This window comes from Platalea leucorodia (assembly GCF_965183815.1).
Source record: "Platalea leucorodia genome assembly, chromosome: 11".
NCBI classification, from domain to species: Eukaryota; Metazoa; Chordata; class Aves; order Pelecaniformes; family Threskiornithidae; genus Platalea; species Platalea leucorodia.
Genome location: NC_138833.1, coordinates 24109329 through 24122500, shown reverse-complemented (window position 1 = coordinate 24122500; position 13172 = coordinate 24109329). Strand labels below are relative to the sequence as shown.

The window sequence follows — 13172 nt, the reverse complement described above, 5'->3', positions numbered from 1 at the left end:
TGCAGCCTTTCTGCCACGCTTCCTAGGCATGGCATCCCACACAACCAGCCTCCTCTTCTCTAGCCGACGGGTCCCTCAGCAATAATAAATCCATCCAAATCAGAAAACGCAAACTGCTTACAAAATCTTCTCGGCCCTCTTCTCACGCCTTCCTGACCCTTCTGCTGTAATCAACCTGTCAGCAGCTCTTCGTGAACAACCGAAGCTGCCCACCTCTCCCCTGCTCTGCTGCCAGCAAGCCGCCCGGGTCCCACGCCAAGCCGGAGCACTCGGGAGCTGGTGCATGCAAGGAGAGGCGCCGGGACTACATCAGTCTAGGTGGTGGCAAGACCTGCCTGGTTCTGTCTGGCACATGCACCAGGGGCAAATCTGATTTACCAAGACTTGAGACCTTATTTGTTTTGAACCCAAACAGCAAGATTAGTCCCTGTCCCGTTCCCAACACGCACACTCCTGCTGCCTGCAATCCCGGAGCTAAACTGGTGAGAGAGCAAGGGTTGGGATGAATGTGCTAGCATCACAATCGCAGCTATTTTGTAATCTCTGGTTATGAAAGTGAAGGGCTGGAGGGATGATATATAACTACAGAAAACTCTTCCCACTTGCACCAGCCTCATCAATCCGACTGCGAAATGCGCGGTTGTGCTCCAGATCAGTCACGGCTCTTGCTACTGCCCGGCTTATTGTATAGCGCCTCTCTTCCACCCCCCAAAATGGAAAAGCATGCAAGCCCTATAGCCAGCACGGCTCGCTCTCGTGATCGTGCCGGAGCTGCCAAGGAGCCTTAATCTGATTTTAATACCCAGCTCCGTCCAAAAGGGAGCCCATCCAGATTTTGGAGCCACTGCCTCGCAGCACCGAGACCCCCTCTCCCTGCCAACCCCCCCCCCCCCTTCCCCAAATCTCCATCCCCCAAGATCCCAGCCCGTATGCGTGGAACTGACGCTCGGCATGACTCATCCCACAGCCCGGCTCTGATCAGCCCCCTCCGCGCAGCCCCCTGCGGAGCCCCCCCGCCGCCCTGCGCCGCGCCGTCCCCCTCCCCTCCCTCGCAGCGGGGCGGGGGGTTGTTGCGGGGGGGGGATAGTGTGAACCAAAACCGATCAACCCCTCAACTTCTACCCCCCCCCCCCCCCCAAATTGCCGGCAGAAGGGGGGGGGGGGGGCGGGAGTCCACGTGCGAGTGGTGCTGAAAGCGCCGGCGGGGCTGCGGGGCTGCTGCCGCGCCGGGGCCGCCCCGAAGCCACGGGGAGGGGCGCGGAGAGAGCTGCGGGGGCGGCAGGGTTCTGCGGGTCCCCTCTCCGCGCATCCGTGGAGCAAACGGGACCCTCACAGATCCTCCGGGCACCTGGGGGAAGAGCCGGTCTCCGCACCCCCGTTCGGGGGTGCGGGGACCGGCTCTTCCCCCAGGTGCCCCGGGAAAGGGGGGGGTCTGCCGGCTTCCCCCCCGCCGGTGCACCGCGCCGGGGAGCCGGACAGCAGAGCCCCTCCACCGCCCTCCCTACCTGGCTGTCAGCGAGGTAACTGAAGACGAAGGAGGAAAGATCCTCGTCGAGCAGAGAGCTGCAATCCGGCCCCGGCTCCGCCATCTTCCACCTCCGGCTGGGGCTGAGGCGGCACCGAGCATGCAGCAGGCGCGGCGGCGGGGAGCCGGGCGGCCGGCGGGGCGGAGCCGCCCGCAGCCCCCGCCCGCAGCCCCCGCCCGCCGGCTGCGGGAGCCGGGGGGGGCGGCGGAGCTGGGGGGCGGCGGGGGGGAGCGGGGCGGGGGGCACACGGCGGGTGCGGGGAGCCCCGGGGGGCTCGCAGCCAGGCGCGGGGCACCGGCAGCTTCCCGCGGGACACGCGCCCGCTTTAAGCGCCGCTGTGCGCTCCTTAAAAGTGCCAGCCCTTGAAAGTGGGGGTGCCCAGGGGGCTGCCAGCATCACTGGGTGCCCCTCGGCAGTCCCTACATCCCCCCGCGTGGAGATATATAAACCCTGGGAGCAGCGTGTTGGGCTGAGGGCCACATCCAGGCTTGGGGGGGGGGGGACGGGGGACGACACACACGACATCTGCAGTTGCAGAGTGCCCCCCAGGGCTCGCAGCCACGCGAGGGGCACAAGCACCTTCCCATGGGACATGTACCCACCTTAAGCACCGCTGTGACACACCTTAGAAGTGCTAGCTCTGAAAAGTGGGGGCAACTGAGGTGCTGCTAGCATCACCGACTGCCGCTCGACAGTCCCTAGCTGACCCCAAGGTGAGATATATAAACTCTGAGTGAGTGCAGCGTGTTGGGCCGAGGGTCACTTCCAGGCTCGGTGGGTCTGCACTGGATTGGGGCCAGGTGGCTGAGAGCAAAGAGTAACAAGTAGCAAAAGATCTTCAGCTTTCCCTCGTTTTCGTCTCAATGCTCATCCCACTGTTGCTGCAAGCATCTTGATGCCGTGCGCGTCATTTTTCTGTTAGGGGTTTTGAGGCGTACGCTAAAAGCCCTTGCAGAAATAATTAATGATGGGACCCAAAATCTCATGAATGTTCTATTTACTTACCCATAGCAATTACATGGGAAAGAGCAGGGCTTGGCACTGCAGCCTGAATTAGCTGATACACAACCAACCGAGTGGCAACACCTGCAGCCTAATGGCTCGAGATCCTCAGACCCCCTCAGGTGGCTCAGATGAGCCTGCAGGATCACTGTAAATGGCTAGTAAAGCAAAGTGATGTGGAGTGAGCTAGGTGGAGAGCTCTGTGTCAGGCTCTGATGGGTGAACAGAAGGTGCTGCTTCCTCTGGTAGGAAAGGTTTGCTGCCTGTCCATGTTCTCCCTTTGCTTTTGTTTCAAAGGGAGAGCTGTTTCCAGCCACTCTTTAATACCCCCCGGCCTCCCTTTGGTTCAGGACATGCTGTGAACACCACGCAATGTCTTGATGTTGGATTTTCCCTGATGATCCCAAGCCTTGCACCAGGAGAAGATGTCAGCGGACAGCGTGTGTTCTATCATACGGCTGATGAGAGCTGGGGGCAGGAGCGGCTTGGCTGGGATGGGACAAAGTGAGAGAGAAGTCAACTCTTCCTCATTGCTGTGGCGCTTTTTTACTAATTACTGTTATGAAGTGCTGAAACAGTTACCCAAGGTGCTTTTCAAGCTGCTGTACCAGCAATGAAACTTCCCTTCCCGTGGGTGGGAGGTCTGGGCCCAGAAGCGCCGCTGCCGGGATGCACAGCTGCCGCTCACAGCGGGCACAGCACAGAGCACGGCGCCGTCAGCCTGCATCGCACCGGCCTGGGAAGGGAACTGCCTCGCGCTGGGGCACGTGCAGCTCCTTGCAGAACAAGACTCGAATTCCCAGCTGACCCTGCTAGCTGGTGATCTGGAGTGCATTCTCCCCCCAGTCCCTCTTTTGCAGAAGATGCAAGTACTGAATGCTACGGAGAGAGGAGGTGAGCTGAGAACAGGAGGGACATTTGTCCCGTCAGGGGAAAAAGCAGGACTGGAAGGCCTTGCCATAAAAGTAGTCTTTTCGGAGGAATTTGTTGCACAAAAGGAGAGGTTCTCGCTTGAGTATCTCGTGATTTCCTTCATACCAGCTGTACTCAAATAGAAAGTAACCATTCACGGGAATTACTTGTGAATGGTTGTTCTAAAATCACGGTATGCATAGCTGTGTGTTTCAGAAATACCTTTTCCCTTCTGGTGCATGTGCAAGCACAGTTCCTCGCTCCTTTCTTTCTAACCTAGGAAGATGAGCCCTTTCCAGTCACCCGCTGTCGTCAGCCTGCGGGGCGCCCACCCACCCTGGCAGCAGCCACCCGCACGGTGCGGCTCAGCCAGGCAGCCCAGAGGCACCGAGGAGCACGAGGAAAGCAAAGCCCAGCCTGTGCTGCCCCATTTCTCTTCTGGACAGAGACAGGTTAGGGCTTCTTTCAGCCATGTGGGCAAAACTGGATGGGACGTTAGGGTCAGGCTGCCCTTGTGCTGAGAGCGGGCCAGAGGACAGCAGAGATGGAGCGAAACGGGGGCATCTCAGAGTGCTGGACTTGCTGCTCCTTCTGGGTGTCAGTGGGATCCCGGAGGACGAAGGACAGTTGCTCACGTGGCTGCAAGTCGGTGTTAACATGCTCCAGCTTCTGCTCCCAACTGCTCTGGACTTTTGCATAGTCCAAGCATTTTTATGTGCCTTTTGGTTTTTTCACCTATAGAATGGAGATCACACCACTCCCCTGTGCTCTGGAGCTTCTGGGAGGACTGGTTGAATAACGCTCATAAAAAGGGCTTCGAAAGCACCAGGAGAGAGGCAAAGGAGGACAAGATGTTATAGCTGGTATTGTCTCTACCTCCTTAGAAGTCAGTCATGTGGCAGCCTCAGAAATACCTGCGGTGGGTAGAGAGGGCGTTGGATCCGTGGTGCTTCAGTGCAATGGTGCGAACGGGACGTTGTATTCCCCGTCTGCACGCACCCTTCCCTGTCTGCGCACAGAGTGACCGTGCAGTTTCTCTAGGTGCTCACAGCTTTCCTCCTAAACCAGAACCTGAGCTTTGTGAGCAGGAGAGCTGCCAGAGCTCTGGCTTCTGCTGCTCTTTGTATTTATGCTCTGTGTATTTATGACACCTCAAAGAGGCATCAGCCAGAGTCGGGCAGATATAAGCCCCCCGCGCCCACCCCTCGCCTGCCGGCCCTGGCTAAGCTGGAGCACTCCAGGGCACCGTGCCGGCGCTGCAGCCAGCCACAGCAACACGATGCTAAACCTGGAGGGGCTGGGGATAATGTTACCAAGGTAAAATATAACAGGAAAAGTCTGCAAATGCCCTTTCAAAACAGCAGAGAGCGAGTAATGTCATTAGGCCAGCGGTCAGGAGGGGACAGGGTTTGAAGGTACCCTTAGCCTACCAAAGGCCAAATGTGGGACAGGGGCAGGAGCCAATGAGCGGCGGCTGGACAGGAGACACCCCGCGCTGTGCAAACTCCCGCCTTTGGTTTCGTGTTGCAGCTGCCCCTGTTTGTGGATGGGAAAATGTTGTAAGGACCGGGCAGCGCGGGCAGTGAGAGGCAGCGGCAAATGGGGCTCCTCCGAGTTACAACATTTCCAGTCTCTGGTGGGTCCTCGCCAGCCCCCCGCGTTGTGACACTCTCTCCTTGGCACTAAAATTAAATGCAGCCCCAGGGGGAATTTGCTTGGCGGCCGCTCTCGCTGGGGACCCAGGGGAGGGGGGCTCTGCGCTGGCTGGGTCTCTCTGAGCCGGCGGTTGGGTAAACTGGGGGCAGCCGAAGGGGAAGGTGTCCCCGAGGCTCTCCCAAAGTTCTCCCCTAAAGCAATCTCCATTCATGTGGGCTGCTAACTGGAGGCCCCGCTCCCCACGGGGCAGCGGTGGTTAGCAGTGCCATGCCGCTGGGTGTCACTGAGTTTCTCTGCTTGGCTCCTTTCCACGAGCTCTGCTTTTCTTTCTCCTCAGCCCTGCTGGGTGCTCAGCTCAGCCTTGTCCTTCACCTGAAGTCACCGAGCGCAGGGACCTAGTGTTGTTTTTCCTCCATGCTTTCTGTGTCCGGTGGCTCCTGATGAGCCATGTTCACCTGGCAGCTCCTGCCTCCTCCTCCTCAGTGTGTGACATGAGGGCTCTGTGATGCTTAATGGCCAGCAAGGTGTGAACCTCTGGAAATGCACCGCTGGGCGACGTGGCCCTTGCTGCCCACAAGCCTGGTTGGAACCTGCCCCTCTGCTCTCAGTCTGATGGCCTCTTTGCCACACTGCTGAGGACATGGCCTCTTGGGCTGACGGGGACCTCGGAAGCAAAAGAGTGGCTTCAGAGGACAAGGGGGTGCTGGCTGGCCTCCTGGCTCTGAGCTCCAGTTTGTCCAGGGAGCGGGGCTGTGGCTGTGCTTATTCAAAGGTTGCCATTCCCACTCCAGCATCCCCAGGCATCGTCGGGGAGCGATGCTCCACCGTGCTGGCAAAGCCTCTCATGCAGGCACGCTGGGCACTGTATTTGGCTGTGCTGTGGCAGAGACCCCCCAGTCCCCTCTCTGGAGTGCACCTGGCAGAGGGTCCCTCCCGAGCCCGTGCCACCAAACCCAGCTTGCTGCAGCTGTCCTTCCCTAGAGCAGAGGCAGGCACTTGGGCGGCTCCGGCAGAGGAGCCTGCGGCCGTCACTGAGGGCTGGGGTATGCACACACACAGGGCGATGTACAGGGCTCCAGCCTGCCCCGTTCTGCAGCCTTGCACATGTTGTGGAGCTAAAGCCATGCAGTTATCACAGAGAAAACCTATAAAGAGAGAAATGTAGTGGCAAAGGAGTAAGAAGGGGGTTGTGGATGAGCTATTGAAACAGATGGGAATTTCCTGGAGCAAGCAGTAGAGGCCAGGCGGCGCAGCAGAGGGTAGGGAAGGCTCCTGCGCGATGGCTCATGCTGCCCACCAGCTGTGTGGGCTGAGCGAGGAGACCAGGATGTCCATTGACTCCTTCTGGCATTTTCAGTGACTCATTTGTCCACGGGAAGCAGCGCACCCGCAGCAGCTGAAGCAGCCAGTCCTCCTCCCTGGGCTGCTCCAGTGCAGCAGGGCCAGCCGGCCCCTTCTGCCCTGGGATGAGAGCCCAGCAGCAGTCCGGGGCACTCAGCTCACCCCGTACCTCACTTTATCTGGGGGAAGGCACCCCCTGCCAAAGACCCTGCACTACTCTTGCTGCACTGCCTGGCATCCCACCATGGAGACCAAGCCTTCCCCTTGCTGTTTCGCCGGCGGTGTCCCCACGTGTTGCCCCAGAGGCAGCCTGGCACGCTGGCACCAGCCAGCCATCAGCGTGCGGGGACCAAAGGGAGCTGCACCGTATGGCACGTGTCCCTCGTGCTTACTCTTTTGCTCTGGCTGAACTTGGCTTCCCCACCGCACCGTGCCACTGGTGGCTCTAACGCTGCGCTGATGGTGTCTGTCATAGCCTGTGGATGTCACCCCACTGTCCCCTCACTGGCTCGCCTGCCTTGTCCCTGCCTGTTGGGCTGCCTCTGCTCCTGGTGGCACTGCTTGGCCTCCCTTCCCTGCCTGTCCCTGCCTGGCAGGACAGCACCAGGAGCTGGGCTGTCTCCTCCATCCCCATCATCCTGCTGCCAGCCGCTCCTCTGCTCTGCTCCCCGGGAGGAGCGAGGGGCAGGGGAGAGACTGGCTGAGACCCAGACCAACCTCATCCTCCTCTGCTGACCCTGGCCCTGAGCAGGGCCACTCCTCCTGCCTCTCCCCGGGAGATGCTCAGAGTCTCGGTGCTGCCATCACTGCTTTCGCTTCCTCTTTCTGCTTAACTGCCTCTTCCCGGAGACGTGCCACGATCAGACAAGCAGGTCCCGATCCCCCTGCACCAGCAGACCTGGCCAAGGGGGAGAGCAGCACAGGGAGCCTCTTTGGATCCCCAGTGCTGCTGAGTGAGGACTTGCTGTTCCTCAAGCAGCCGTTGCTGGCAGGGATGTCCGTGGGCATTTCCCTGCCTCATGGCTCCCAGCCCAGGGCAACCGCCAGCCAGGCTGCCCCATCTGCCCCCAGGCCCCCATCCCGCAGCACCCCCTCCACACCGCCCCTGCCCTCCTCACCAGCTCTCCTCCGAGCATCGCCCACAGCGGCTGGCCGTCGCTGTCCCCAGCTACTGCACCCCTGGCCGGGGCACCAGCGGTGGGAAGGGGCTGGTTGTCAGGTCCCTGACCGCAGGCACTGGTGTTAGAGCAGAGACCCCTCCTGATCCCCTTGCCAGCCTGGTGAGCGGAGCTGCCTGCAGCACTTTGGGGAGCGGTGGGGACGGGGGCTCCGTGGGGCTGGAGGCTGGAGGCCGGGGTGCCGGGACAGCAGGCACTGGCGCATCTCCTGGCCCAGCGCAGACGCTGCTCTGCTGTTCCTCAGCACCTCAGCACCACGTCCCTGGGCAGGAGACACTTCAGCTCCAGCCAGTGCTATAAATAAAACCACGCTCTTTTATCCCGCCAAATAGGTTCTCATTGATTTTACCTATTCCTCCTCCTCTCTCCTCTGTCCCTTTGATATGTGAAGTCAGCTGCGGAGGAGCTCGGGCAGCCGCCAGCCTGGCAGGGAAAATGCCACCCCCTCCAGGCCCTCTCCCCCAGAGACAGCTGCTCTCCCCTGCTTTTCGCTCTCTGAACAGGCAGCACCGCTGGAGGAGAAGAAACAAAGCTCCTCGGTGGAAGTTTGCCGGCTAATTATTTATTAATCTCCTCCTGACAGTGCAATCGCCAGCAGCGAGGCAGCCCCCGAGCCTCCTGCCATGGGGAGGAGGATGAGGAGGAGGCTGGAGAGCTCTGCTGGTGGGGCCTTCTTGCCATGGCCGAGGAGCTCGGGGTGAGCTGACACATTGCTTCCTTCTCCGGCACCGTCAGTTATGGTTGGACTGGTGGCTGAGATAAGGGGGGCCCATCTCAGAGGCCCCGGGTCCCTGTCCTGGGAAGCGCTGAGGGCTGGTCCCAGTGTGGTCCCTGGTCGTCCGGGGGGCTCAGCTCCCCCCAGACCAGGCGGTGGGTGAATGCCTGCTTGCTGCAAGCAGTTCTGCATGCAGGAGCTCCCCGTGCAGAGATGGCTAGCAACAGAAATAATGCAGCAAAATCACAGCTCACACAGTCTTCCTGGCACTTGAAAGCATGTCGAGAGCTTAAAAAGCTGCAAGATGCTCTCGTTCCCATCCTTTCCCCGCTATCCTCGCCGCTTGCTGCCTGTGCTTTGGGCCCCCCTTCCTGGGGGGGCGTGCAGCACTTTCGCAGCCAATGGTACCAAGTTGAGCATGGCGAACGCTGCCCGCACCATGCAGCAGGAGGCAGGGAGGCCGCGTGCTGCCCGCCGGAGCGGGGCTGCGGGTGACTCATCGCCATGCAGTATGCAATTACCAAGGCAAGTGCAGGCCCCTGCTGTTTTGCACAGGTATCTGTGTCAGCCAGGGCTATTTCCAGCTCTCTCCGCACTCCTGGCTCCTTCGAGAGGTAAGGAATACAGCCACCTCGCTACTCTGCCTGCCACAGGGACGGGCACGATATTCCCATGAGCAAAGAGCCAGGGGGTTGGATATTGCATCCCAAATTGCACAACTGGGGGAGGAGGGAGTGGTGTGCGATTGCCCACGCATTTTATGTATTTAAGGGCACACGCACAGCCGCAGACTGAATGGAGACACAGAGAGATGCAATGAGGCTGCACAGTGCCCATTGCCACAGACTAAGCACCAGGCGAGGAGAATTTAGAGCTGTTGTTATTAGTGATGCTGGTAGCGCTAGAAAGGAAGCGGCAGGGATGGGATAAAGCAGAGTTTGGAAAATGCTCTGGCCTGGAAAGGCAGGGGAGAGACCAGGGTGAAAGGAGGAAAGCAATGTGCGGCAACGCCTTCTCCCCTCCCTGCGGGAGCAGATAACTGCAAGCTCGGCGGGGCAGTGTCTCTGTCTCCCAATCTGTACATTGAGTGCGCGCCATCCCCCATCAAGCTGTTAAGCCAAACCGTGCTCAGAGAGTGAGATTTTTTGATTCCCAAAATGTTTGCCTAAGACTTTGCTCCTTACTTTTCCCTCTGGTCGCTGTGAGCAGGAAGCAGGGGAAAGCTTAGGCGTTGAGCGCTTCTTGGACAAGCTCCAAGCGAGGGCTACAGCCCTCCCGCCGCAAGCCTCGTGCGCTGTGGGGTTTTGCAATGGGGTTGTCACAACAGGGCAGCAGCTGCAGCCCAGTCCCTATGGCCATAAGTGGAGGCAGCTGTATCATTGCACCAGTGCTCTGGGCACCAAAACGCATCTGTGCTGGGGTGGATGGGGCGCACCCTCCCGGGAAGCCCGAGCAGGCTGAGTCTGCCCAGGGGACGCGAGCTCGTCCTTGCACAGCCTTCAGGAGTTTTCCCAGGGCGCTGGAGGTTTGTTCAGCTTCACCTGGAGGCTGTGATATGGGGGAAGCCTCTGTATCCAGTACAGATGTGCCTGGTGCGGGCCGCTCTGTGCCTGTGCAGTGTGGCGAAGTGATAGATATATGACATTACTGAAGCCCCAGGGACCCCGTGCGCTGCTTGTCAGTCCATGTCATATGTCCTGTTTAACCACCCTGAAGATGAGCGGTGTTCATCACCCAGCTGGGCTCGGGCAGAGGGGTCTGCTGGAGGCAGGCGTGGGGGATAACGGCCGAAGGAGGGATGGGTACAGAGCCAGGACCTGCAAAGGGGCTGGGAGGCCTCTGTGCCTCAACCTCCCGCCTCTGCCCGACACGCGCCCACCAAAGCCTGGCCTGGGGAGAGCGTGAGGCCGCAGTCAGACCTCTCACGAGCCTGGGCTCTGCCCTCTGCGGACGAGCCACCGGGCTGCAAGTGGCACCAAGCGCCTTCGTCCTTCCCGCACCCCCCAGCAGAGCCCTTGACATGGGAGAACTGCGACAGTTTTTGCTGGAAAAATCACATCAGTCGTCCTCAGCGCCACCTCCCTGGCCTTTGTCACAGTTTGGTGCCCCGGTGCCAGCTTCATTTTAAAAGCATTATTTATTTTTAATGAAAGCCGGTCCAAACAGCAACATTGTCGGGATGACAAAAATAAAAATGCGGGGGTTGTCACAACTGTCAGCATCCCCGGGAATGGGGGACTGGCAGTGCCCAGCCGCGCTCCCTGTCCCGCCTGCGCTGCCGCACGGGCAGAGGAGGAAACGTCCGGCAGCGCGCGCGCGCCTGGGACAGCCTCTGCCAGGGCACGCAGCGCCTGCTTTTCTGTTTAATGCACGGGTGCACTTCTTAACGTATGCTTGTTATTTTCTAAATGTTTAGAAACTTTCATTGCATATATTGCATGAATAAATGAGCAAAGATGACATACACAAATGTTGGAAAGTAAATTAGTTTGTTAAGCCCCTTCATTAAAAGAACTATGTATTACTAAAATACCTATGTTGCAATGTGCTGATATCACATTAGCAACAGTAATAAGAAATGCATTTATCCATACAAAGCTATATTTCCAGGGCACAGATCTGGCAGCGTGCACTGAATCGGTGCGTGGCTGAGACCACAAGCCACGGCGACCGGCAGCACCTCTGTTTGCCCGGGGAGCCGTGGTGGGTCCCAGGGCAGGGTTTCACGTCCCAGGCTGATGGCCAGGCCAAGGGCTTCACCCCAAGGCTGTCCCTGGAAGTGTCTGTCTCTGCTCCCCAGCCCCAGCCCCACGGCGGTGTCACCTCGGGCGGGGTGAGTAGGAAGCGCGCGGGAAGCGTGCGGGAAGCGCGCGGGAAGCGCACCTCGCTCGCTTCCTGAGCATCTCTGCTCCTTCCATCGCTCTTCTTTCTGGCAGACGGGAATAAAGCTTCGCCAGAGGCTCCTGTACCCCTGCCGCTGCGGCTCTGCCTGCTCTGGCCGGCTCTGCTGGTTTCTCCCGCGGGGCCGTGGCTCTTGGCAGGGCCGGGCAGGGGCAGGGTGCTGCCAGGGCTCCTCTCAAGCTCAGTTTCTCCCCCGGTTTTCCAGACTGGCTTTCTTTGCAGGCGCGAGCCCCGTAAGTGGCTGTATTTGAATGCTGCCTGGCCGGAGCAGAGTGCAGCCACGGCTGGGACAAAACAAAACCAGCATTCACGGGCGGTCATTTAAATTCCCAGCAGCTGTTCCCTCCCAGCACACTCAGGCCCGCCCGCCTTTGCTGTCCACAGGCACTTTCGGGGGCATTTTTCCTGGGCGATAGGGGAGCGGGTGTTCCCGCAAGTTCGCCTGTGACCAGTATCCCTCCTTCTCCTCCTGCCTGCTGAAAATAAGTGGCCAGCCCTGGGCGGACAGTAGCTGGGGGCTGCTCCCCACTTGGGGGTCTGAACCCACCAGGGGGTTCAGCCCCCCGTGGTGCCTCCCCCTGCCCTGGTGCAGTGGGTCGTGCAGAGCCGGCTGGGTCCTCGCCCCACGGCAGGAGGCCCGTGTGCTCGCCGGCACCCCCAGCCCCTGAGCCGGTTATGGGTGCCCCAGGGCTGCTTTCCTGGCCCCGGCTCATTCCCGGTTCCTTGTGATGCTGCTTCACCCCCTGAGGCTGAGCCTTGCCGTGAGGGCGGCCGCCCAGCCCGCTGCCGGCACCGCACCGCCGGCTCCAGGGGGAGAACTGACCCCCTGCGCCAAAAGACCCTCAGCTTCCCAGGGCAGGGGTGCAGACAGGCGCACACCCCTGGGACGTGGGGGCACACCCAGTGTGATGGGGTTTTGGGCCAGGCGTAGCCGCGGGACCCCGAGCAGGAGCTGAGCAGAGCTTTTTGGCCCCTAGCGTGCTCGCATGAGAAAGAAATTGCTTGCACGTGGTTTGGTCTGGTTGGGTTTAACCCCAGCGCTGCGTTCCCAGGCGGGCTGCGGCACAAGGCCCTGCAGGGAGCAGGCAGCGGCACGCCGGGCACCGGCAGCAGCAGCGAGCATGCTGCGGTTTTCCAGCCGGAGACAGGCAGCTGCTGTGAAGAGCTGGTGGTGAAACGCTGCCTGCAATCCCATTATGGCTGCGAGCGCGAATGAGTTTAGTGGCCTCAATTTAATTCCCACTTGTACACGGTGAAAAAAAAAGAAAAAGAGGAAGAAGAGCGACATCATGGATCGGGACGGATCGGCTGGGATGGGGATGCGTGAGCTGCAGCCGTGCGGGAGGCAGGAGAGCCCCGGGCAGAGGGTGCCGCCCTGGCAGCAGGGATGGGTGCCGCAGGGGGAGGGGGGGGGACACATCGCTCCCGCTGGATGTGCCCAGCACGCCTGAGCCCGGGCTGGGAGAGTGACCACGGTTTTGTGCAGCTGGAGCCTGTTGGCACGGGAGTGCACCAGGCACAGGGCTCCCCCGTCCCGGCTGGAAAGCCACATCGATGGCAAGTGCGTGGGCTGCTGTGGGCCAAGCCGAGCCCCGCAGGGTGCGTGCCCGTGTCTTCCTCCTCTCCTCGCCCCCAGGACATGTGTGGGGCTGGGACGGACCTGGCCGCGGGAAGGCTGGAGGAGGGAAGATGCTGCTTAAAGCCCCGAGGAGCTGGGGCTCCAATTTCAAAATATAAAGTGAGGATTTTCATCTGTATTTGCTTAGTGAGTTAATTACTTTATTTCTGATTTGATGCTGTTGTCTCTGATGACTTAGGCACAAAAAGGGAGAGCAGATAAGAGCAAAGAGGCCTGGCCGGAGGGATGCTGGTGGCTGCTCAGTGCCCGGCGTCCCCCAGCCTGGATCCCTTCCAGGGGATTCCAGAAATGCTGTCGGCACC

General features: G+C 60.1%; 1 protein-coding gene across 1 annotated transcript in view; it reads right to left on the bottom strand.

Annotated features, from left to right (window-relative positions):
- PPARGC1B (PPARG coactivator 1 beta) overlaps positions 1-1590 on the bottom strand; it is a 48316-nt gene extending 46726 nt beyond the window's left edge. Inside the window, exon 1 of the mRNA XM_082323885.1 lies at positions 1506-1590. Coding sequence (XP_082180011.1) covers positions 1506-1589 — 84 coding nt within the window. The 5' untranslated portion in view covers position 1590. The remainder of the gene's footprint in view (positions 1-1505) is intronic.
- Between the last annotated feature and the right edge of the window lie 11582 nt (positions 1591-13172).